Genomic DNA, 24,959 nt, shown 5'->3' on the forward strand with positions numbered 1-24,959 from the left:
AACGTCACGCGCTTAGAGCACCTTCAATGCCCGTCGATTTGATGGAGATTTTGCAAAAGAGCCCTCTGTCGCTCGAGCAGACGGCTCCGTCGTCGCCTCGCCAGCCGACGGCTTGGGCAGTTGGGCGCATGCTCCAACACATGTCGACGGCTCGGCCCCCGCGTTGTAGCAGCAGCGGCGAGAAGCAGCGTCGACGCTGGATCTGCTGTGCTCCCGCTCCCGATTTGATGCCACCGCGTGGAGGTGTCGCCTCGGGCGTCGCCGGGAGGAGGTGTCTCCTCGAGCTTCGCCGCCTGCGCTGAGCTTCACCACCGGCCGCCTCGCGTCGAGTTTCGCAGCCGGCCGCGCCGAGCTTCACCGCTGCCTCGCCCCGAGCTTCACTGTCGAGGCCGCGCTGGCCGCCGCCCGTACTGAGCCGCCTGCCCCGATGGTCGCCGCAGGCCGCCCCGCACTGCTCGCCGGGCGGAGGGGGACGCGCCAGGCGCTGCCTGTGCTAAGCCACCCGCCGGCGCCGTTCGTGCTGGCCGCCTGCCACGCTGCCTTGCTCGCCATGGACATGCTTGAAGAAGCTGTAGCTGGCACGTCAAGAAGACTACAGCCCTTTTGCAACTGGCCAGTGCGCTGAGCGAGAGTGAGAGCAGTCCGGTGCCGGCGCCGCGCTGCCTTGCTCGCCATGGACACGCATCTGCAACCAAATCTCCACAACGAATGTGAGAGCAGAGAGAGAGAGAGTGAGCAGAGCGAGTGAGCTGAGAGAGTGAGCCGCGTGAAGGGATAAGGTTGGAGAGTAATTTAATTTTCTATATTTCTTCCTCTTAATTAATATAAAAGTATAAATTTATCTAAAAAGCAATATTTTATTTAGATCATCACAAAAATCTACTTTACTTGGATCTCAAAGCCTTCTTTCATACATGCAACAAATTTTGTTGCAATATAAAGATCAATTTTATACTTGATCTACCATGTTTCTTGTGTCCATGCATGAAATAAATAGCTTACAGACATATAAAAAGACAGACTATTGTATAAGTTGCTCTTCTATTGTCTATGTGCGGAGTTCTAGACGCAAATAGACAGCAAGCCATATGTGGGTTGGAGATGCCCTTAAGGCATGTACAATGGTCTAGACAGCTGCCGTCTATAAATGCTTCGTATATATCACACAATCACGCAGACAATAAAACAGACAACTCATACAATGGTTGTCTATTATGCTGTCTATAAAGCATTTAATTCAAACATAGACCCATATATCATGAGGATCAAGTATAAATTATATCTCTATGTGGTATTTTGTTGCTTGTTCTACAGAATATATGTTCTATGCTAGATAATATAATAGGGTTGTAATGTAGTTTTATATTTAATTTCATTCTCTTCATGCATGACTAAAGATTTTATTTGTAACTTCTGCATTTAACAAGGACTATTCCACAAAATAGCTAGGGGCTATATTGTAAAAATATAAAAAATACTCCCTCCGTTCCAAATTATAGGTCGTTTGACTTTTTTTGACATCAAGTTTGACCACTCGTCTTATTCAAAAAAATTGTGCAAATATAATCAAATTTAAGTCATTCTTGAAATACTTATATTGATAAAGTAAGTCACAACAAAGAAAGTGATATTTTGCACAAATTTTTGAATAAAACGAGTGGTCAAACTTGAGGTTGAAAAAAAATCAAACGACCTATAATTTAGAACGGAGGGAGTATCTTCTCATCCTCATCTTCTCCATCCGTGAGTGGTCCTCCCCATCTCTCTTCGACTCTCCGAGCAGTGGCGCACCAGCAGCGATAGCAAGGCTTCCACTGGCAGCGTCGAGAGCAGCAAGGCATGGTTGCCACTGGCAGCGGCGCAAGCAGCAAGGCACTGCGGGGCATGGCGTGGGCACATCGAGCTCGGCACCAATGGCAAGGTCTCCGCCGGCAGCTAGCGGCGCAAGCAGCAAGATGTGGCGGGAGGGCTGTGCGGCGGCCGGCAGGCTCGGCACCAAGCGGGTGGCCGGGGAAGACGATGTAGGTGCGCACACAAGATCCGTAGAAGTCATCTCCGAACTGCAACCATGCATACAACGGGGAGGGTTCGTCGATTCGATTTGGGAGCACGAGCCGGTGCCGTCGTCTCGCGAGACGATGGCATCGCCCGGTTCGTGAGTTAATGACCCTCGTTAATCGCAATAAATCAGATCCAGACGACATATTAATGGCTGTTGAAGCCTTGCTCGAACCACATCACGAAGTGTGAATGGCTTATTGAATTGCGTGTCCTTATTTTGATTGACCACATCACGAAGTGTGAATGGCTAGTGAGTTGTCAATTCTTTTGCTGTCGTCAACAATTCAAATCAGTCGGCGAATAAATACTGAATGAGAAAAGGAACACCGTGTGGCTTACGGCAGAGGCGCGCGGAGACAGGAGACTACTCAAGACATTGACTGGAGTGGTTTCTTGCGACATGTAATTTGGAAGCAACCGCCCACGTGCGTGAGTCCACCCAAACGAGACTACAAGAGTGGAACGAAGACTTGAGACTGTGACTCGTTTGGACTTTGGAGTGGTTTCTTGCTTGCTAGCTAGTCGTCATCGATGGGTGGGATTAATTATTAGCACCCACAAAGCTAGTATCTAGCTAAGTAGTAGGGGTGTAATTATTGCATTTCCACAAAGGAAAGACACTAGGAAGGAACGACTTGTGTGGGTTACAAGGGTGTGAGATATATGAGGCGCCCACGGGCTGGTTTTCAGAACTCGAGAGAATGGCTACCGCCGTGTGCTGGAGCAAGATTGCCCTTTCTTCGAGCATCATCGTCTTGCTGCTGGTGGCGGTGGCATTGCCCGTGGCACCAATCGCCCATCAAGGTGATGAAGTTATGGCGTGCACAACAATTAGTGAGTCTGGTGAGTGACTCTTAATTTGTCTCGAACCACCATGTATGTAGTAGTAGATTGATTGAGTTCCTACTTCCTACTAAGCGTGTGTTTATATATTTGGGCGTAAATTTTTGGAAGAGAATCTTACTATTTCGGAGCACTAAATAAAGTCTATTTACAAAACTTTTTGCACGGATGGGTTGTAAATCGCGAGACGAATCTAATGAACCTAATTAATCAATGATTAATTCATAATTAGCAGATGGTTACTGTAGCATCACTGTTGCAAATCATGGATTAAGTAGGCTCATTAGATTCGTCTCGCGATTTACAACCCATCCGTGCGAAAAGTTTTGCAAATAGATTTTATTTAGTACTCCATGCATGTGTCCAAACATTCGATATGACATTTTTAGTGTAAAATTTTAGGATCTAAACAAAGCCTAAGTTTTCATGGAACCATAACCTGAATCTTGCATGCGCATGTTTGGTCTCTCAATAACTTCTAGACCTACCTACAGTCCGCAAGCCTATTTCCTGTGGAAGTTTTATGGAAGTTTTTCATGTACGTTAAATACGGTACTATGTTACCATTTTAGATGAAGTGACACTAGATTAATAAGGAGATAGATGAAATGAGTTTCATCTAGATGAAATCATGTGTGCACAGTTACCGACTTTTGATGAGTTTTAGAATTAAATGTGATGAGTGCCTATAAAATAGCAAATATGAAACAATGTGTTGTGGAGTGAGTTTCATCTTTGATTTTATTTGTGTTTTGTTGATGATGTGGCACTCTTGGAAATAACAAAATGTAACCACCCACTAGGATTAGCCTAAATCATATCTCGAAAATCTTCTAGAAATATAATTAATAAGTTATTTATGGTAATTAATGTCTTCGAATTTCCAGTAGTCGACATAGGGAAGAATTACCCATTTGCACACTGATCAGCCGATTGAGTTACTAATTTATATATATACATGCATTAGGCCACCCCCAACCCGGCCCTCCACCTAGGATGATTTCCATAGCATTGGTTACATTGGCACCTAAAATGTTTAGCTTATGTGACACTATATTAAATGAGAGAGAGAAGATATGAAAAAACTAGATCTCATGCAAAACCGAGTTTCTATACAAGAACCTATGCACTAGACACTACCAAATTTTGCTTTGGGAGAGAGTAGTGTCCTCATGATAAGTAAACAACAAATATAATTGGTTGATAGGAGAGAGAATAATTGAGTAAGTATAATTATTGACCCATATGAAGAAACTATGCATTGAGAGATGTAGTTTCTAAACATAGTGTCTTGCTTATGTGCTGGCATAAACACTATGGGTTAGGACTGGTCTTACATATTCATTTCTATAAGAAAGAGTCCACTTCACTTGTGCACATAGAAATCACACAGTCCAAACTTTTTCAACAGTCTATATTTTTCCCGAACATATAGTACAATAACAAACACTCACATAATGCACGTCTACTTACCATGTGGATGCACCCACATTTTTCTAGCAGTGTTCGCTTGAACGAGCTACACGACTGTGTACATGCCATGTAAACGTTACACAATGGGTGAGCGTGCAATTTAGGTCATAAATAGTATACTACACGAGTTACACAACGTGTACACGGGCAAAATGGGCTACATAGAATGGGAAAAAATGTCCTAATAATAAACGGGTGAGTAGGAGAAAGAACATTATTCGTAGGTCTTGTTTAAGGATTCTAATTTCATTCACGCAAGGTGTATGCAAAATTCTCCAATCACTACTAGAAAAATGAGTTTTCATCACGCACGTTAGTACCGATTAACTTTTACTCTGGTACTAAAGTTGGCACGGAGCTATTTTAGCACCGGATCCAAATTTGAAAGCCCCGGAGCAATTTTAGTACCAGATCGAAACACCGCGGGGGAGGGGGGTTGCTGACCGGTACTAAAGGTCAATTCTCTAACTGTGAATAATAATTTTCAATTAAATTTATTTTTTAACTTATCATTATTATAGTTATTTTTAAGCATATATAGATGCTACCATATTAATATTTATCATTGTGTCTATAAAAAAGTATAATCCGTGCAATACCGTGATGTTTACCGTTTAGGTAAACATTGCTTCCTATTACTATGTGCGTATCAGAAAGACTGATATTTGAGATCACCTATTATGCCTCAGTATCTATATATTGTCGTATCCCTAGAAAGAATTGATAAACAGCAGCCTGCTGTAGCAAGTTTTTTTTTTTCACAACCGCGGCCGGGCATATTTTTCATTAAGTGGAAGAAGAATGATTGTCTTGCTAGTGGTGGTCACATTTGCCAAGGCACCATCAACCATCAAAGTGACTTCATAAACATGATGCTGTCTGTTTAGTGAGTGATTTTTTATCTCAAATCGCTGCAATTGATGGTGTTTCTACAAAGTTTCCATCTATGTGACAACAGTTTCTAGCTCATGTCCCACATAAGTTCATAACATGGCAAGGTGACTTGCCTTGTTTGGTTCCTTTTGGCTAAACTTTAGTCCAAGAGCTAAAAATTAGAGGGCTAAAGTTTCCAAGTTTAGCCCTTTTTACTATGGCAACGTATGCTATGCAAACCATCTTCATATGCAAACTATAAAAACCCCAATCTGGGCCATCGGATCAACATCCAAGGAGCATGAGGGATGGGATAATTTTACAATCTGGACCCGCCCTTGGATTGGGTAATCACACTTTTGCAAATCTTCCCTCCCACCCCCCTGCGCCCCTCCCCTTAGATGTTGATCTGATGATCCAGATTGAAGTTTCCATAGTTTGCATACGAAGATAATTTGTATAGCATACGAGGGTTTTTACTATTTGTTTCCATGGATTAATCTTTAGCCCAACTGTATACAAACGACCTCTTTACCCTTAATAAATTATTCCTATCCACTCCCCCAGTGCCATCCTCTACCACGAGCCGTCCTCTCCTATGCTCCCTCCCCCGTGCTAGCAGCGGCCCACTTCCTCTTCATCGTCGCTGGCCCACCCTTCCACTCCTGGACCAGTGTGCCGCGCAGCGCTTTGCCGGCCACATGATGTCGCTACGCTGCCGAACCTCCATCCCTCCGATCGCAGCGTCCCTACGAGCAAGTATTATAGAAGGCTGGAAGCAGGCTAAATCTTACGTGGAGGAGAGAGTAGAAGAAAGAGAAGAAAGTGAGCGCTTCACACACCGCCGGCTGAAACGGACGGATTGCTCTCTGTTCGTGGGTCCGGATGGAGGGAAAAGCTGGCTCCCAGTCTGCCGCGGGTGCAGAGCGAGCGCAGAGCTATGCCACGCAGCCGACCGGCTGGCTGGGTTGTAAGCCTTGCTCTACGCCGTCATGCCACTCCGTCTCTCCATTGCTTCTATGCGCTTCGCCGGCGGCGTGGCGTTTCAGGGCTATCCTCCGCCCTCTCTGTCTTCCCATCCCTCCACTCCTCTATCTCCCTGCAGACGGAGCGCCGCCTTCGCAATATTGAGGCGGATTCATAGGCTACCGCCGGCATTGGCGTCATCCTTGCTGGGATGGGAGGGAGGAGTGGCACCCCCTTCTCTTCTCGGCAGGGATTGGATGGGATACGATGACAAGCGGAGGGGAACTGAGGGAAGAGAGAGAGGCCAGCCGCTGTCGTTTTTAGGGTTTGGAGCACTTTTAGCCTCTTCTTGGAGGGGCTAATGGGGGCTAAAGTTTAGCCCTCAACTTTCAGCCCCCTGTTTGTTTCCTCAATGGCTTAAATAATGACTAAAAGTGGTGGAACAAATAGACCTTACTTTTAATACTTATGAGAGTTCATTGTTGTTATAGGCACATCCAAATTAAAGGTACCCTCCATTAGAGCAAGGTTAATAATTCAGCCAGCTGCTGACTGTAAGGATTCTTGCAGCCTACCTCTCAGCCCATGCATATAGTAGTTAGCCATTCACTATTAATATAAGGACCAACTTGTCTCTCTCACAACATTTCTTGGTTCTTGTGTCGAAACTAGCTGCAAGCTTGCAGCCCGCTTCTCCTCTCTCTCCTCTTCTCTCTCCTACATCTCAGCATTTAGCCTTTTGCAGCCTTTTATAATATTTGCTCTTGTAGGTCAAGCCGGCAGTGCATTGGAAGTCCCATTCAACTCTAAACCGAAATAATATTGTTTTCCTCACACAAAAAGGAATCTAACCTAGTTGATGAAACATGTATATATGTCAAGCATTTTGGTGCGGACTATACCTTTAAATTTAGTTCCACATATAAAAGTATATTAAAATATTAATGGTTGGTTGGAGCCACCACTAGGTTTAAATGTCCCTGCCCCACCAGCCACCGACCTAGCCATTGGACCAGGACTGAAGCTTTCATTAGCTTTGGACTCAACAACACCGAGCCAAATGTGCATGACCAAATACCCTTTTCTGTACTAGTGCCCGAAGTTAATTAGAGCAATTCCCTCACCCGAAAACCTCCAATTTTGGTCCTGTTGCAATAATGGCGGTGTCACTTGTTGGCCGATGTGTTGCAATGCAGTGTTTATATTACCAATTTGGAGCAATCTTGGTCGTCCATCTCTAGCCTCCTAATATGACATCATTTGTTGTAGGTCGTGTTCGTGAGGCCGCCGGTGGTCATCATTCCCTTCTTCGGCCTCCTTGTACAGCATGTACATACGCTGGTGCTTGTCCGTGGTACTGTGGTTAGATGAGAACGCTTCAGTTATTGAATTTAATTTGGAGCCAGCGAGAGTCAATGAAGGAGCAAAGACATGCTCCTACAAAATTTAGCAATTCCTATGCTTTTTCCGTGAGAGCAATGATTAGTTCAAAATTGGTGTTTAAGGTTTTAGCAGTTACCCAAATACATAACTTCCCAACACAGTGAATCATTATTTGATCAAATAAAATTCACAATTTTGTGGAACTCATTAAAATCATATTTCCTATATATATGTTTGTTTGATTCAGCTAACTCTCAATTATGCTAACTCATGTATGTGTTCATGTGTGCTTATATATTGTAACACCTTAGTCCCAAATCTATGTCAATCCTACTCGCACGGCAAGTAAACAAAAAACGCACTCGCGTCACCAGAGCCCTACTTACGCTTTCAACCACATTTTGACTAAAAAGGTTAAGAGCAACTCCAGCAGATCCTCTATCAAATCCTCTACCCCAAATTTGAAGGGTGAAATAAAGAAAAACAACTCCAGCATGCCCTCTACTTGAGTCACTAAACTAGAGAGGCCTCCAAATTTCCTTCTCCACCCCCTAAGCCTGGGTCTCTAGGGAGCCCTCCATCCGTGGGCCCCACTCACCAGCCCCTCTAGATTTAGACGAGGGTTCAAATATGAGGGCTTCTGCTGGAGTTGGATGTATTATTTGGAGGGTATGAGATGGGGACCAGTCCTCAAAAGCTATATGAGGGCTGTGATTTGAGGGCTATTGCTGGAGATGCTCTAACCGGGGTTGGAATAATGCATTTGGCACCAAGGTTTATATGTTGATAAATCTCATTCTCAACTAGCAAGTTGATATTATTTCCCCCGTAGATTGCCATGCCCTTCACATGAGCTACTGCCTACTAGTGGACTTTAATTTATCCAAGACCGGGATGCGACATATTTGTTCATACCAGAACCATCCTTTATGTAGGAGCTAAAGTTATATTACGTGTAATGTAAATTAGAAAACTTTTTATGTAATTCATAAGAGCATATTTGGGTTGACAATTTTTTATTGTTAGGGAGAAAAAATGGGAAACTGTTGGAGATGGATATATTTTTTTTCATTCTCTATACCTATTTGGGGAGTTGGCAAACATCAAATTTTAGGGAGAAAATATAAGAAACTATGCCTTAAGAACGTAGAAATTTTAAAACGACAATGACCCATGGTTCACGGTTGCTGACTACCCTCCATCTCCAGCTCTCTAGTTTTTTTTTCAAATAAAGGCAGGGGATTATCCATCGTATATCTATAAAACCTATAAAGTTAGTTCCCACTAAGAGTCATTAATTCTATTTCTCTTAACATGCAAACTATCCACGTCATCATCCACTAGGACCTTCTATTTATGACTTCTACTAATTTTTTGTGCACAACTGCAAGTCACTATTGTAAGCCATCAATTCTAGCGCAAATAATTCCTCCATCACAACAAACACACATGAAAGGAGCTGAAGAAAACCAAAGGCCGTCACTGCAATACAAAGAAACCCAAAGATCGTCCCTACCATCGAGTTTAAATAACTACACTCCACCTCCGGCATGCCCTGCCCTAATCGGCACGGCTGTAGGTAAGGGCACCATTGATTTCATCTTTGGTAACGCCGCCACCGTGCTGCAGGGCTGCAACCTCCATGCCCGTCATCCGCTCCCCAACCAGAGTAGCATCTAGAAAAAAGGAGATGAAAGGTCTTTGGTGGTGTTTATGCTCATCTTCAAGGTGTTTGGTTTTTAATCTCTTTTTTTTTATGATTTTCTGATGGGGAGGAAAAGAGGTGGGCAAAGAATAATATAATGATAAAAATACAAGGATAAGGATTAAAGGGAGAAAAAGAAAAAGAAGAAGAAAAGAAAGGAGAAAAGGAAAAGGTAGAGAAAATAAATAGGAAAAAATAAAATGAGAGAGAAAAAGAAAAAATTGTCTCATACTTTACGAGTGCTATTTTGTGGTTAATCTTTTATTTAGCTAAAATAATCTTCTATCTATGTTTCAAGTCCCGCAGCAACGCACGGAAAATCACCTAGTAAAAAAATACTAGCACGTCCATAATAAAACATGGGGGACCTTGGAGTCAAACATGTGGGCCTTCATCAAGTGGACCATGCTTATTTAGTGCATTTATTCGTAATATCTACTAGATATTAGAGTTGCACAACTTTATTGTATCTGATTGTAAAGCCTGAGTACAAACTTTTGTGAAGAGCGCACTACTATAATTCTGGATTTTGCGAGGCACTTGAAAAAGGCCTCTGAGGCGTACACAAAAAGAAAACGCCTCTGTTAATGCCCAGCATTAACAGAGGCGTTTGTTTCCTATTAACTGAGGCGTTCTTGTGTCCACCTCAGTTAATCGATTAACAGAGGCGTTCGTTTCCTATTAACAGATGCGTTCTTGTGTCCGCCTCAGTTAATCAATTAACTGAGGCGTTTACGCTATAAAGCCCGCCTCAGAAAAAATAGACCCAGCCCGTTGGCCCAGAAAGCCCGATTGCAAGCACACACATATATAGATAGGGTTAGGTTTGGACTCATTTCTGTCCCCTCTCTCCCTCTCCCTCAGCCGCCGCCCCCTCCCTCCGCGCAACCCCTCCCCCCTCCCCCGGTCCCTCGATCCGCTGCGCCAGCACTGCCCCGTGATCCATGCCGCACCCTCGCCTGCGTACGCTGCCTCCTCGCCCGTGTCGCTCGACAGGAGGAGCAGGGAGCTGCTGGTGGTGAAGAGGCGCGGTTCCTGAGGTTCGAGGCGGCCGGATTCGGGCGAGTGCCGCTGTGTCGGCGGGGCTCTCGGTTTTCCTGTGAGCTCGCGGAGGCGGCGGATTGCGGCGGTGCTGGTGGAGCAAGGAGCGGGAGGAGGAGGCCAATCTGCAGCAGCAATCGATTGCAGGGGAGTGCGTCCCCGGCGTCACCGACGGATCGGTTCCTCGGCGCTCAGTCAGGCCGGCCGGCCGGCTGAGCAGACGCCGCGTGGGCACCGCGTGGGCGGCGCTAGGCGACCTGCGCCGCCGACCTGACGCGCTCTTCCATGTCCCAGGCCGCACGGCCGGGCCGTGCCTGCTGCCCCTGTCCATCCCTCACGGCCGGCCGGTCTCTCCCGCCGCCCGAGGCCGGGGGCACGGTCACGTGGGGCCAAAGCATGAGCAGAGCGCGGGGGCAAGCGGCCGGCCAGAGCAGAGGCGGCCGGATCCGCGGCGAGCAACGACCGGCGGCGGCGGCGCGGCAGGCAGCCGGCGGCAGCGGCGCGGCCGATGGGCTCGGCGGGCCTGTCGCCTTTTTTTTTATTTTTTTATTTGATTAACAAAGGCGTGCATAAGAACACCTCTGAAAATGGTCCATTTACAATGACTGTAGCTCTGAGGCATTTCCGAAAAACGCCTCCGAAAATTGAAAATGCACGCCTCCGAAAATAAAAATTGTAGTAGTGGCGAAACAGAAGCACAAATTACAAATATTTTAACACTTCTGAATGGGCTTTAGCTCTTGGATTACCGATGTGGTACATGATCCAAAGAGGGTTGAACACATCCAGGGACACAATGGTTCCACCAAAATCAGATTTAAATTTGTTGATATATCTCATCTTTTCAGAAACAGGCCTATGCAAAAAATATGAATAGATTAATTAAACATATAAATAGGCCAATTAACTAATGAAGTTTTGGGAGGCGTCTAGAGGTATTTCATGTGTCTATGATTTGTGGGCCCATATGAGAGAAGGTGTTGGGAGACGTCAACGAGGAGGTGTCAGGAGACTTAGTTATGTCTATGGTCGGTTGGTCCATAGATGTTGTAATGCCTCCCAATGCCTCCAAAATTAAGAGGAATCAGAAATCCATGGCAATTCTTTTTCCGTAGTTTTTTTTCAATCAAGGCTATCATAGTAATTTCATTATTATAGAAATAATGGTTTGAATAGTATAGTTAGGATGTATGATTTAAGTACTATAATGAGACGAATATTTTTCTCGAAGAAAAAGAAAAGGATGATCATATTCATGTAACTCTAAATTAGGGTTCCGGTTGACCTTGTTCTCGCCGGCCGATGTCGAGAAGCCCTCCAGGCCCTCGTCGCCGACCGCCTCCAGGCGCTCTCCGCCCACGCTGCTGCCTCATTCTCCCCCGTCTCCATCAACTTCCTCTCCAAGATCCTAGACGCCGTCCTCTCCTCCGACCCCGGTCGCGCCGTGCTCACCGCTGTCCTCTTCTCCGATGCCGCCCGTGCTGTGCTCCCCGTCGGCCCCGTCGCCGTGGCGCTCGCCAGGCCTCCCGTCGACCGCCTCGCCGTCGACCTCCTCGACCGTGTTGTCAAGATGCTTGACATCCTCAACGCCGCGACCCACCGCCCGGCAACGCCACCGCAGGTTCCTCTCTTCCCAAAACAAGCCGGTGAGTCCCCAAGAAAACACAGAAAAGTTACAGCATAAAGCATGGTGTGGATTTTGTTTTTTTATTCCTCCTGCTATGGTGGATTAGTATTCTTGGCGTCCAGGTCAGTCCGAAAGTAATGACTTGGGTCTTTGGAAACAAGATTGTGACCTTAAGATTGTCACCAGCCTGCAAGCAATCCTTAAACGGCTTCTCTGAATAGCTTGCATAATAACTCTGAATTATGGACCACTAGCATCCTTTTTAGTCTATATATCCGGCTCTGGAATTCTGGATATGTGCAAGTTAACAGGGGACTGATATGATACAATTCAAAAGTAACCTAAGTACAACGAGTAGCTAGTAAAAGCAAAGCTGAAATCCCGCAAGCACACTTTGGTGACAATTGTACTTTGACTAGAATCAAAAGTATCTATGCTGCAGATACAATGAGATGTTAATTGGATGTATTCATTTTGTCTTTTGATTTCTGTTGCAGGCATGGCAGAGTCGAGAAAGCAAGGTTCCAGGATGGCTGCACGTAGTCGTGGAGTCCATGGCCTCCTGAGGTCACGACCACCGGTGCCCTACAGAGAGGGCCCTCTAGCTTATGAGCCCACCGTGGTGTGTGCGTGCAACAGAAAGGCACCACAGTGGATTTCATGGAGTGATGATAATTCTGGTCGGAGATACTACAGATGCAGCCGAGCAAGGGTAAGAAATTAGCTTATTTTGCTTTGGTGCATGTCCGATTTGACTTAGCATCTGATTTTTTTTGTTATCTGCTGTATAGACTGATGGGGAATGTAGCTTCTATGTGTGGTATGATCCCGAGCACACAACATTTATGAAGAATTTATTTTTGGATCTCCGTAATGCTGTTTGGGAATTGAGGAGCAAAGCGGAGGAGATTGCTGAGCTGAAGCAAATCAGTGACCTGCTGTCCAGCGAGAATAAAGAGAAGGTTTTAGTCCTAAAAGCACAAGACAAGGACCTGGAGGAGAAAAATAAGCAATTGGTGCTCCTGTCTAAAAAGTTTAGTTTAGGGAGTAGGTGTTGTTTATTCTATCGTGGCTTTGTAATGTTACTTGTTGGCTTGTCTTTTGGCCTGATGTTAGGTGTCATGTGACATATCCATGTAACGTGTCTGATGGAACCATTTCTATGTTAAGCGCTGCAATATCACATTGATCGCACCGATCAAAAAGATCTGGGTTATTTGTTTCAGATGCACAAGCTTTATTTTTGTAGGTTTGGAGTGCGTGTATGAACTTTGCTTCTCAGAGATACTATGTTCCTTGCTCATGCTTGCCACAAGGCAGATAGATAGGTCTCTGGAATGCCTCATCTTTTGAAAATTTGCGACATTCATGAATGAGGGTGGACTGCCCAGATAAAGTTCATTTTTTACCCACAAGCATCTGTTATTGTTTTGAACAAACCGAGAGGTTACAATGCTAAATGCAGCAATGTTACTGTGCGAAAATGTTGAAGCACTATCGGAGTCACCTTTTCCTCAAACACAAGTTAGTCAGTTGAAGCACTATCAGAGTCACCATTTGCTCAAACACAAGTCAAGCCTCGGTTAAACCGCTGGTGCGCCATCGGTTTAACCGATCCCTCTCATTCCAAATAGAAACGATTGGAACTCTGACACAGGGAATCTGCTGACATAATGCATCGATGGTTGAAACGCTGATGCATTGGTTTAACCGGTCTTAAGAAAGTCCAATCCAACTGAAAACAGGGTCTTTGTGCAATAGCAACACCAATGCACCGATGCTTTCAAAGGTACGCGGCGGTTTAACCGGCGCTATAAGAGATTCCGTGTTGACCTCAGAAAGCGCTAGTCAATGCACCAATGCTACGGTATCGGTTTAATTGGCCCTGAAGGATTTCCTCTTTTTTTTTCCTGAGGCTGGGTGCTTTGCTGACAGAATCTTTCATCCATGGATGTGCAGGCCACCAAGGGGGCAGCACAGTCTGCGCTGGGCATAGGTGTGAGACCTTAGCACTTCGTCAATTGTTCAGGTGTTTGTTTTTGATGCCGGGTTTCAGAGTTCATCAGACAAAAGGTGACAACTCACCACCCTTGTCTAGGACAACGAACTGCACGCCCATCTCGCCCTTGCCCTTGGTGCGCTCGTACTCCTCGTTGAAGCTCATGAAGTAGGATTGATGCAAATTCCAGTTATGCACAGGTACTAAGCGAGGCCCAAATAAATAAAACATTGAACATAATTAATCTGGACACATCACAGGTAATTTGACGGAAAAAACATCTGGAGTGTTTTTGTCACGAATCATATCTTCCAGCCTTTTTAGCCCGAGCTTGTTGTTTGCATTGGCAAACCTCCTATACATTGTAGTTTGCACCATTTTCTCTTCACTGATCTTTATTTCTTATAGATATTCATCTACATCAGTGCCTTCAATTTCCAGTCCCACTATATCACGGACATCCTCTAGATACATAGGAACATCTTGATCACATATTTTGAAAGTTCGGTTGCTTACTTGGTATGTTTTTGCAATGTCGACTATCATGCCTTTCCTGATAGTCATCTTTGGCATTCTGAGTAACCCCCCAAATCCAATATCCTTAACAGCTTCCTTGCGTTCTTCCGATAAATCTAGTATCACTTTTTCGAATCTCATAGGTGAGTGTATTAAACGAAAAGACGCATCCTACAGGAAACATCTGGTTGATGATATGGTTCTAAAAACATAGAGGCAACTTACAGAAATACTGGGAACTAGATATCGATGTTACCTGATTGTAAGGATGGCAACGGGGCGGGTTCGGGGTGGATATCCGCGGATTTCGGGTTTGTGGGTTTCGGGTTTGGATCCTGATTTTTACCCACGAATTTGCGGGTTTGGATACCCGAAACACTTAGGGTTTGGGGTGGATTCTAAAATTAACCCGCGGATATCAATCGGGCCCCAAAACATTGAGCCCACTAGAAGCCCACCTAGAAACCCTAGGTATATAAGCATGAAAATCATATCTCACCTCCCTCCCACACTCTGTCACCCCCTCAACGGACGGCGGCTCAGGCTGCTCGCCAGCCCGCCCCGCCCCCACCCACTCACACAGTGCAGCAGCGACGCAGGCGTCGCCGGCCAGCCCGCCCGCCCCACCCGCTCGCGCAGTGCCGCAATGGCGCGCCCGCTCGTGCAGCGGCGCAGGCGACGCCCCCCCACACACCCAGCCCCTGCACGGCGAAGGGTCGGAGGCCGACTGCGCCCCACATGCAAGCACAACTCCGTCAAGCACAGAGGCGCCCCGCACGGCAACCTTGCTGGCCTCGACCCCTGAGCCTCCGACGAGCGATCTTGCCGGGCACCGGCCTCGGACTATCCCACCTCCAATGAGCGCCTGGATCTCAAGTGCTCCAAAATTCGGGTTTTGGACTACCCGTTGGGTTTTGGGTATCCACGGGTTTCAGTTTTGGGGATGAATTCTAACCTGAATTGGAGTTTGGGGCGGGTTCGGGTTTTATGTTTGGATTTCGAGTTTGGGTACCCATACACTTCACCCAAACCGAACCCGACCCATTGCCATCCCTACCTGATTGTTACTGCCATCTCGCGTTTTTTTAGAACTCGACTTGGTACCATTGGTATCTGCATCAACTTAGTGTGCATCTCATTAGTGGTGAATGTGGAGGTAATTCACCTATCCTGGTGTGACTGAACACACACAAATGCATCTAATATCTGAATTATGGATGCATCAATTACCTGCAATCTGAGACTTTAAACCTGTTTGCCGGTTGCAGACGGAGTACAGGGCTGGCCTCCATCTTGTGTCGTAGCATCAATTACCTGCGTCAGAGTACGGGTCTGGGCTGCATCTTTTGCCGTATCACCCATGGTTGGTATGCAGGAGAGACCGGAACGCAGCAGGACATAGGCGACACGATGAGCGGCAGCGAGGTCATGTTCTCAGCAACCAGCGGCGATTTACCCAATACTGGAGGGAGTATGCTGATCAGTGAGATGAGACCATGCTCGTGGCACAGCTTATTGGCCAAACTCGCTGTGGGAAGCTATAGCTCACCGTGAGACAAAGATGGACGATGGTTCCGGCGAGATGGCGCCGACGTTCCGGGGGCGCTGGATGCAACCAAGGCAAACGGGCGTGAGCATGGCCATCCCTAGGAGCCGACGAATCCATTTTTGTCCTCGATTGTCCAAAATACTTACGGAGCAGGGTGCCCACCTAGCAGCTCTGGCGGCCGCTTGGAGCTCGGGCTGTCGGACACGAGCGTGTTCGATAGGCTGGTGCCGCCGACGAGTGGTCCGGCTGCGGCTCGGACGGGCGTGTCACGCTGGCGGCAGCCTGTCGTTGTCGGCCTTCCTCGTGGCCGGCGCGCGCAACCGAAGGAGTAATCTGCGGAACGATAGATGGAAACTAGAGTAATCAGCAGAAGAATCGGAAGGAGATCAGGCTGCTTCCGGAGACTTGCAACTTCCGAAGATCGTGCTGCTCTCTCTTTGGGCCACTGGCCTACAATCCGGTCCATTACAATTTGTTACTCGCGCTGCGCGCAGGTGTGGTGGGATTTGTCCCGCCTTGCCCTCCCAACGTTGCCGTTACCAGCTTATAATCCTTAGCTCGCGCAGCTGTTTTCAAATTCCAAAATTTGTATCTATGGTCATCTGTTTTCATGCCTTGGTTAGTTGGGCGCGGGTTAGGGCCCTTCAGCCGGGTTGAGCCAATCCTCCCAAAAGGCATTTTTTTTCTATCTCATGTTATTTTTTTTCTAATTCTACCTCAACAATGTACTTAGCACGTGGTGCAATGGTGACTCAATTAATTGCTTTATTCCCTATAATAGGTCTCACGTTCAATTCTCATGTTGTACCATTTTTTTCAACATTTTTTCATAAGGTCTTCATCATTTTTTATTTGAAACTATATTATTCACAATTTTTTGTACCAATTTTGTAAGATGGAAATCAAATATTTTATGGGTGCATACGTTTTAGAGAATATTGAGAAATTTTAAAAAATTGACTATTTCAGCAATGAGGAAATATATTACCGTATACAGTCATCTACTATTTCATGTAGTTCAAATATATTTCTGCCAATTTGATGACATGTACAGTGTCTCAACATGGATATGTGTCTCATAACATGTCATTGTGAATTCATCCCCTAATTAAGGCTGACAACTGGACCATGATTCCCAACATGGATCATAATTTCATGAAAGCTACATGTGTGATGGAGAGATCTCAGATATATAGGGGTACCCATAACACTAGTAGAAAATGGCTCATTCGTCCGCGGCCTTTAGTACCGGGCATATTTTGGTCCGGTACTAATGTTGCCCCATTTTAGTACCGGGCCAAAATTTAAACATCCCCTGAGCCATTTTAGTACCGGCTGGTGTCTTGACCCGGTACTAAATGGCTCTCTACGGGTTACTTCAAAAGGAATGCATTTTCTACCCAATCACATCTGGCGCATAGGTGGGATGGTAAGGAAGCTATGCGCGAGGCCGGATGTCGTGGGTTCGAATCCTCGCGACTGCGCACGTGCATTTACGCGTGAAAAATTCACGTGACTTGTGACTTCAAGGTATTTTTTTCTTTATTTTTTGGCTGTAAAACTGTTTAGTACCGGCCGGTGTTACCAACCGGTACTAAACGCCCACTTTAGTACCGGGCGTTTTGACCGGTGCCATTTAGTACCGGCCAGTCGGTACCGGTCAGCCGCCCGGTACTAAGGGGGGTTGCTGACTGGTACTAATGTTGATTTTTCTAGCAGTGTAAAGATTATTGAATTGTATGATGTGCTAAAATTATTCTATGACAATAATATCATAAATAGAATTCTCTCTTACATATAGCTATTGAATTAGATGTGTTAAAATAATTCCTGGATATTAATATACAATTTCATTTCCTATTTAAGTTTCAAAATTCTGTAATTAAATAAAGATTACTGAATTCTCTGACGTGTTAAAATTATTCTCTGACATTAATATCAGATGTGTTAAAATTATTCTGACATTGAGATGAAAAACTAGACTTAAAGTATCAAACTAGCTTCTGAAAAAAGATAAAAAGTAAGACTCCCTTTACTGGCATGCCGCCTAACCACGAAATGGACCTGCGGCCGGCCTAACCGCGCTGCTACTTGCGGGACTAGACGGCCCAGCATGTAAAAACGGCCTGCGGCCCATCAGAGCGTAGCACTCCCCCGCGTCGCTGGCCTCAACCTGGGCCTGGGTCGGGAAACACCCTTCCCCTCTGGGCCGGATCCAGTCCAGCAGGCGCTGCCCACCGTCCGGAAAACCTATACATCTTCCGGAAGGTTTTTTGTTACTCACCTTCTAGTGTTTGAGATTCGTGCAAATCAACTACAACCGTTGGATCCCACACAAACCCTAACCCCCACCTCCTCCTTCCTTCTCCCTCCTCCCCCCACTGCCCTCCGCCGCCTTCCATCTCCGCGCCATCGCCACCTGCCGCCGGTGGCCGCGTTGCCGCCCTGCAGCCCCGACGGCTGTGCGCCAGAGCCCCGTGGCCCCAACGGCCTTTTGCTGCCGCGTCCGCAGCCCTAACGGCCGCCACATTCCTCTCCCTTCTCTCTCCCGCTGCCCGCCGCCCCATCCTTGACCGTCGCCACCTGCCGCCGATGGCCGCGCCGCCGCCCCGCGGCCCTGACAGCCGCGCGCTGGCGCCCCGAGGGCACTGCACCGCCACCCCGCGGCCCCGACGGCCGCGCGCTGGCGCCTCGAGGGCCCTGCGCCGCCGCGCCCGCGGCCCTGATGGCCGCTGCGCCTGTGGCACCGCCTGGGAAGATGCTCGCCGGAGAAGCGGAGGAGTTCAACATTTTAATTCTACTATTTCAATATTTTGTTATTTTAGTTTCAACATTTTATCTTCACAATTTCAAAAATTGAACATCAAATGTTGAACATGCTTAATAAAAATGTTGAATCAGTTCTATCAAATTGTTTAAATTAATTGGGCCAAAATGGACTTTAAAGATGGATGGCTTATCTATCTTCCACAAGATAGATAGGAAGCCCCCCCACCGTCCGCTGATCTCGTCGAGGAAAAAATCCCTGCTCGGCCGTCCGCCTCCCAAACCCGTTCTTTCCTCTTCCCCATTGTCTCTCGCAGCCAAAGCAGCACCCGCGTCGTGCACCTGCCCGCGTTCGATTCCCAGTTGGGATCCAACCTGGTGCTGCACCGGGGTTTTCCCTCAAAATTGATTTGCAGGTCCTGGATGTACGCGTGGAGCCACAATGGTAGTACGACGTGCCCGTCGTCTGCGGAGCCCATGAGACTTCGTCGATTTCTAGAAGGACGCGTGGTGTGTGTATAGTTTGTATAGGTCTAGCATACACTCTATGTTGTGTGTGTGGGTGTGTTGGAGTGTGCATTCAAATACTACAGCTGTAATTTAGTTGTCCAGGCTCAAAAAAAAAAAGCAGCAGCCGCGTCCAGGGAGGGAGGGAGCCGTTGGGCTTGGGCTTGGTGGAGGAAGTCGACATGGCGGTGAAGGCGTGGTCGCCGAGGGGTCGATGTGAAGTACTCTCTTCGTCCGAGAAAGAATGCAATTATAGGATTCAAAAATTGACCAAGAAAGAATGCAATTCTAGAATACACCACTCAGCATGGGACCCACTAATTGAAAAAAAAATCACTGACAGGGAGCTGATGGTCTCTAAGCCACGCACGTGGGACTGGCATCACAGTAAAACAAGTGCAGCTCATGGAATAAAAAAGCGCCTGCACCCGATGCTTTTTTTCGCTGCCGCTCCCTACCCCAAATATTCCAGAGTTTGTTTGAATCACTGCATATTTGAAGTATACTGTACAGTAGGGGTATATATGTCATTTTACCTTTTTATTGGTTTGCGTGAGGAAAGCTAAAGTTGCATCGTTCCCGGACAGAGGAAGTAGCAGGGTATTGTGGGGGCGCGCTGTTGCACGGCAATTGTTGGATTGCGTGCCCGGCGAGCTTCCTCTCTTTTTATTGTTGCACTGCACAAGGAGGGCCCACAGCCATAGACAGCCATAGACATGACCGGCGGAGTGACGTGGGGAGATTCGGTCCTCTGACCCATTTGGGGATCAAAGCCATTAACCAACATATTGTTGAATCTTAAAAAAGGTAAAAAAAATGATAAGATGTCATAAATACGAGAATGGTTTGCACCATTTTCATCCTTTTCTTTTCATGATCACCCCCTCATCTTCATGCTGCATTTCTCTGCTATCGTAGTTTTCAATAATGGACAGAGGGTCTCAGCTTTTTGATCCTCGCGTCCACGCATATAAAGAATGTTTGGCTTGTGTTGCCAAAGCTAAAATTTGCTCTAACTATGAAATTTGGACCACATTTAGTTGGATGCCAAAATTGGTCTTTCTAAACAAATTTGGTATGCCATGCGAAGGAGGCAGGCAACATTCATTATATTTATAAGAAACAAGAAGTGCCGCTGATTATATTTGAAATAAAGAACTTTGTGGTATCATGTATTAATTCTCAAACCAATGCAGGGAAACTTGGACACTTCGGTAGAAACTAAAAATATAATGACTAGTTGGTCTTTTTTTTACGACACTAGTTTGCCTTATTGTGTATTCTGCGAATCAATAACAATAATGACAATCTCAAACATAATCTGCATAGTAGCATCCCTCCTCTTGTGATCACTGAATCAAAACCATCACTCTTAAGAACTAGCTAGCTAATAACCAATTGCGTTGCTCCGATTGCAGCAGTGACATTAAGTATTCGTCTTTGATTCCTGCAACTTCACTGCACACATCGCCCATCCTCATTCGTTGTCTTGGCAGCTCCACGCAGCATAAAAGGCCTATTTTGACGAGTGGGATAATGCAGCCATGCATCCAAGCTTCAGCACAATTTTGTTCTCCAGAATCAGAACCAGTATTACTGAGTTCTTGTAGCAAATTAGCATCCAAAATCTCGCAGATCCTTTCTGGAAACACGGCATACACAAATTTGTGGAGGTTTAAGCCATCCTTGAATATTTCATCAGTTGGTCTCTTTCCAGTGATCAATTGTAGCAGCAGTACTCCATAGCTATAGACATCGCCTTCAGTTGTATTCTTGACGCCCATGGCATACTCTAGATTGATGTGATGGTCACTAAATTAGAGGTATATATAAAATAACTCGAAATAGATAGATACAAGCATAAAATGGCAAGCATGGTTTTATAGATGCTCAGTGACTAACCTGGTGCAATATATCCGATTGAACCAATAGGTCCACATGACATTGTTGAGCTGTTTTGCTGCACGGATGAGCTTGTATTCAGAAATTTTGTCAATCCAAAGTCAGCAACATGTGCTGTCATGTCATAATCCAATAGAATATTGCTTGGCTTTAGATCACAATGAACCAATGCAGGCACACAACGGTTATGCAGATAATCTAAAGCATATGCGACATCCATGGCTATGTTTATCCTTTGCCCAAGACTTAATGGCCCCTCTCCAGATCCATATGTTGTTGGATGGATCCACTTCTCTAAATTACCATTTGGCATATATTCAAAGATGAGAGCTTTAAACTCCTTCCCGCTGTAATCGATGGTAGAACACAAGGTGATGACGTTGATTAGATTCCGGTGGCGAATTCTTTTCAGGACGTTGCATTCATCACAAAAGCTCTTCACTGCTCCATGTTGCTCAAGATTGAACACTTTAACTGCTACAGGAAGAGCAGCAATGTCCAATACAGCCTTATATACTGCCCCGAACCGACCCATCCCAACCAAATTCTCAGGTGAGAAATTGTTTGTTCCGTTGAAAATGTCAGCATAAGATACTTTCTTCAGCTTCCTGTTACTGATGAAAATCCTTTGAGGTTGTCTTCTCCTCTTAGTGAAAAATAACCACAATAGACATAGCAATGAAACCAAGGAAAAAATACCAAGTGGAAGAACAATCTTCATGATATGAGATATCCCTTTTCCACTCGAGTTAAATGTCAAGCAAGGTGGCAACCCATGTATTGTAGTAAATGCACATAACATCTTATTTCCTTGAAGAGATACCTCAGCTGTACTATTGAAAGGACTTCCAATTGGAACTGGCCCGCTAAAATCATTGAAAGACAGATTCAAGTATCGCAATGAAGTATACAATCCGAAGAAACTTGGAATGGGTCCAGATAACTGGTTTTGAGAGAGGTCCATTTCCTCAATGCCTTTCAAGTTTCTGAAGGAGTCAGGAATGCCCCCATCAAGGGAGTTCCGATCCAATTTCAGGGATTGCAAAAGCACACATTGTCCTATTGAAAATGGAACTTTTCCTGGCAGCAGGTTTCCCGAAAGATATAACTGTCCAAGATTGATAAGACTCCCAACCTGTGATGGTATGGAACCACTAATGAGGTTGTGGGATAAGTCCAATCCGCGTGAAAGTGATGAGAGTCTAAAGAGTTCTACTGGTATGTTTCCATCAAGTCTGTTAGAGGACAAGTTTAGAATCAACAAATTTTTGCAGCCTTCTAAAGTGGATGGTATTGTCCCCTCTAATTCATTATTGTCCAGGTACATTTCCTCCACCTGGTCAAGATTACCGATAGAATTTGGAATGACACCTGTAAGCTTATTTCTTGCCAAGCTTAGAGAACCCAATTTGTGAAGATTGCCAATGGTTGAAGGAATACTTCCAGTTAACTGATTCTGGTCTGCATAAAGCAATGTCAGGTTCTTAAGGTTCCCTATGCTAGAAGGTATGCTTCCTGAAAAATTGTTCTTGCTTAACCATAACCAGTTCATATTTATCGTAAAATTGCCAACTGATTCAGGCAGGCTTCCTGTGAACTTATTGTCATCTAAGAGCAATTTGACCAGATTGCTGCAATTTATGAGAGGGGAAAGAGAGCTCCAAACTTGTCCTTCGAGGTGATTCACACCTATGTCCAATTCCTTCAGCATAGTCAAGGTCCCTAATTTAGGAACTAACCCATGGAATGAGTTCACCCCTAGATCAAGGACTTCAAGACTAGATGCATTAACCAATGAGGATGGAATCGGACCCTCAAATCTGTTTGCTTGTAGTATCAATGTGCTAATGGAAGGTAGAAGGAGACCAATGTTCCATGGAAGTTTTCCAGCAAAGGAGTTATTACCAATGCTTAGAAAAGTTAATGATGACATATTATAAATACAATATGGTACCAAGCCTGACAGCTTATTGATGCTTATATCCAATATTTCAAGTTGCAACATGCCCAAACTATCAGGTATGCTACCAACGAGGTTGTTGCCACCAAGGTACAACATCAAAAGGGAAGAAAAATTTGCCAGGGGTACAGGGATGCTTCCTGAAAGGCTGTTATCGCCCAAGGTAAGGGAAAAAAGAGGTGATGACACTGAACTGACAGATGGTATAGCTCCAGTGAAATTATTGCGTGTAAGATCAAGCATCACGAGGGATGAGCTATTGAACAATTCTGGAGGAATCATGCCGCTAAGACCATTATATGGGAGTACTAGGTATTGCAGAGATTGGCTGTTTGTTATATTATGTGGAATTCCTCCAGTAAGGTAGTTTTGGCCTAGATTAACATAGGTAATAGATGGCGTAGTGCCTAATGAGTCAGGGACGTTACCGACAAAGTTATTTCCTGACAGAATCAATGCTTGGAGGGCAGGGAGTGTCCCAACCCATGTAGGAATTCTTCCTTGGAGCTTGTTGCTACTGAAATGGATGAACTTGAGTTTGGAGCATCGGCTAAGGTTTGAAGGGATCTCACCTGAGAGTGAATTGTTCCAGAGGCTGATTTCCTCGAGGCTAGACAATGATGACAAAGCTGCAGGTATCGTGCCATCGAGTGAATTCATACTTAGGTTCAGCTTTCTAAGCCTCTTCAGGCCACCAATTTCATAGGGTATGGCACTGTGGAGATGATTATCAGATAGGTCAATGGCTGTGAGGAAAGAGAGGTTGGCTATACTGAGTGGTATCTGACCAACAAGGCCCTTGGAGTGCAAGTCCAGTGCAATGACACGATTAGTGTGCCTTTTACTGCATGTGATTCCTTGCCACTTGCAGAAATTGGCAGAATCATTGTTCCATGAGGCCAATGCTCCAAGAGGATCATTGGAGAGCTGCAGCTTGAAAGATAGGAGAGCTTGTCTGGCATCCGAGAATTTTTCGGTGATTGCAATTGAAGATGGCAAGGTGCAGAGTAGGATGAAGAAGACATGAACTGAAATAGAGAAGTGTTGGTGAAGATTTATGAACAGACCAGCCATGTTCTTTTGTTATTCTGTATTTGGATGACTAATGGGAGGAATGGTCTGTGCCTTGGTTACTATGAGTTTCTATCACTATATATAATACTTTAGTTGGTGCAGGGAGACACAAGTTGGAATGACCCGTTAGTGCTCCACAATGTAACCACATTATCACTTGGTACAACATTCGAGCTTTATGGAGTGGTCACTAGTGGTTGCTTCATGGCTGCTACGTACTGGACGAAGACTTGGAAGTCAGTGCTGGAAAACATGTTAGCTTAAACTTATTAATTTTATACCTTGTACCAGGTGTAATCGGCCTAGCTATTTGTGTCAAAGCATAAGGAATAATGTCAAGGAGGACTAAATAAATACACTTGAATCATCCCCATACATGATATTCCAGATCAGATTTAACATCGAAATTACATTTATGCAATATGAGAGCCAATATTTTCCACGGTAAAAAAAGAGCCAATATATATATGGCAATGTGGGCAGAGGAGCTGGCAGCATGGTCCAGTTTTCGGAGTGCTTTTAGACGATTTAAGTAGCATCATCACAAAGGTAGTGTGAATGGCTGGTGATTTGTCAAGTCTCTTTTGCTCTGGCCCCAATGGCCACTACAAAGACTTTGCTGGCAGTCTACCACTATATGTGATTGTTATGGTTCGATGTAACTATCCGGAGGCAAAGCATCCATCATCCCTAGGTGTTCATCACAATCAGAGG

The 24,959-nt window shown here is 45.4% G+C and overlaps 2 protein-coding genes across 2 annotated transcripts; one reads left to right on the top strand and one right to left on the bottom strand.

Moving 5' to 3' along the window:
• The first annotated feature begins 11,613 nt into the window (after positions 1 to 11,613).
• LOC120655741 lies at positions 11,614 to 13,203 on the top strand. The gene is made up of 3 exons (XM_039933709.1): positions 11,614 to 11,991; positions 12,470 to 12,684; positions 12,764 to 13,203. Exons 1-3 carry the CDS (start codon positions 11,916 to 11,918, stop codon positions 13,097 to 13,099), a joined length of 627 nt encoding a protein of 208 aa, XP_039789643.1. The 5' UTR covers positions 11,614 to 11,915; the 3' UTR covers positions 13,100 to 13,203.
• A 7,245-nt stretch (positions 13,204 to 20,448) lies between these two features.
• On the bottom strand, positions 20,449 to 24,311 carry LOC120655743 (probable LRR receptor-like serine/threonine-protein kinase At3g47570). Its single transcript, XM_039933711.1, has 2 exons — positions 21,212 to 24,311; positions 20,449 to 21,101 (listed from the first exon to the last, which is right to left on the bottom strand). The coding sequence occupies exons 1-2, from the start codon at positions 24,243 to 24,245 to the stop codon at positions 20,689 to 20,691; spliced, it is 3,447 nt and encodes a 1,148-aa protein (XP_039789645.1). The 5' UTR covers positions 24,246 to 24,311; the 3' UTR covers positions 20,449 to 20,688.
• Positions 24,312 to 24,959: the final 648 nt, after the last annotated feature.

The sequence above is a fragment of the Panicum virgatum genome, chromosome 1N, assembly GCF_016808335.1.
Source record: "Panicum virgatum strain AP13 chromosome 1N, P.virgatum_v5, whole genome shotgun sequence".
NCBI classification, from domain to species: Eukaryota; Viridiplantae; Streptophyta; class Magnoliopsida; order Poales; family Poaceae; genus Panicum; species Panicum virgatum.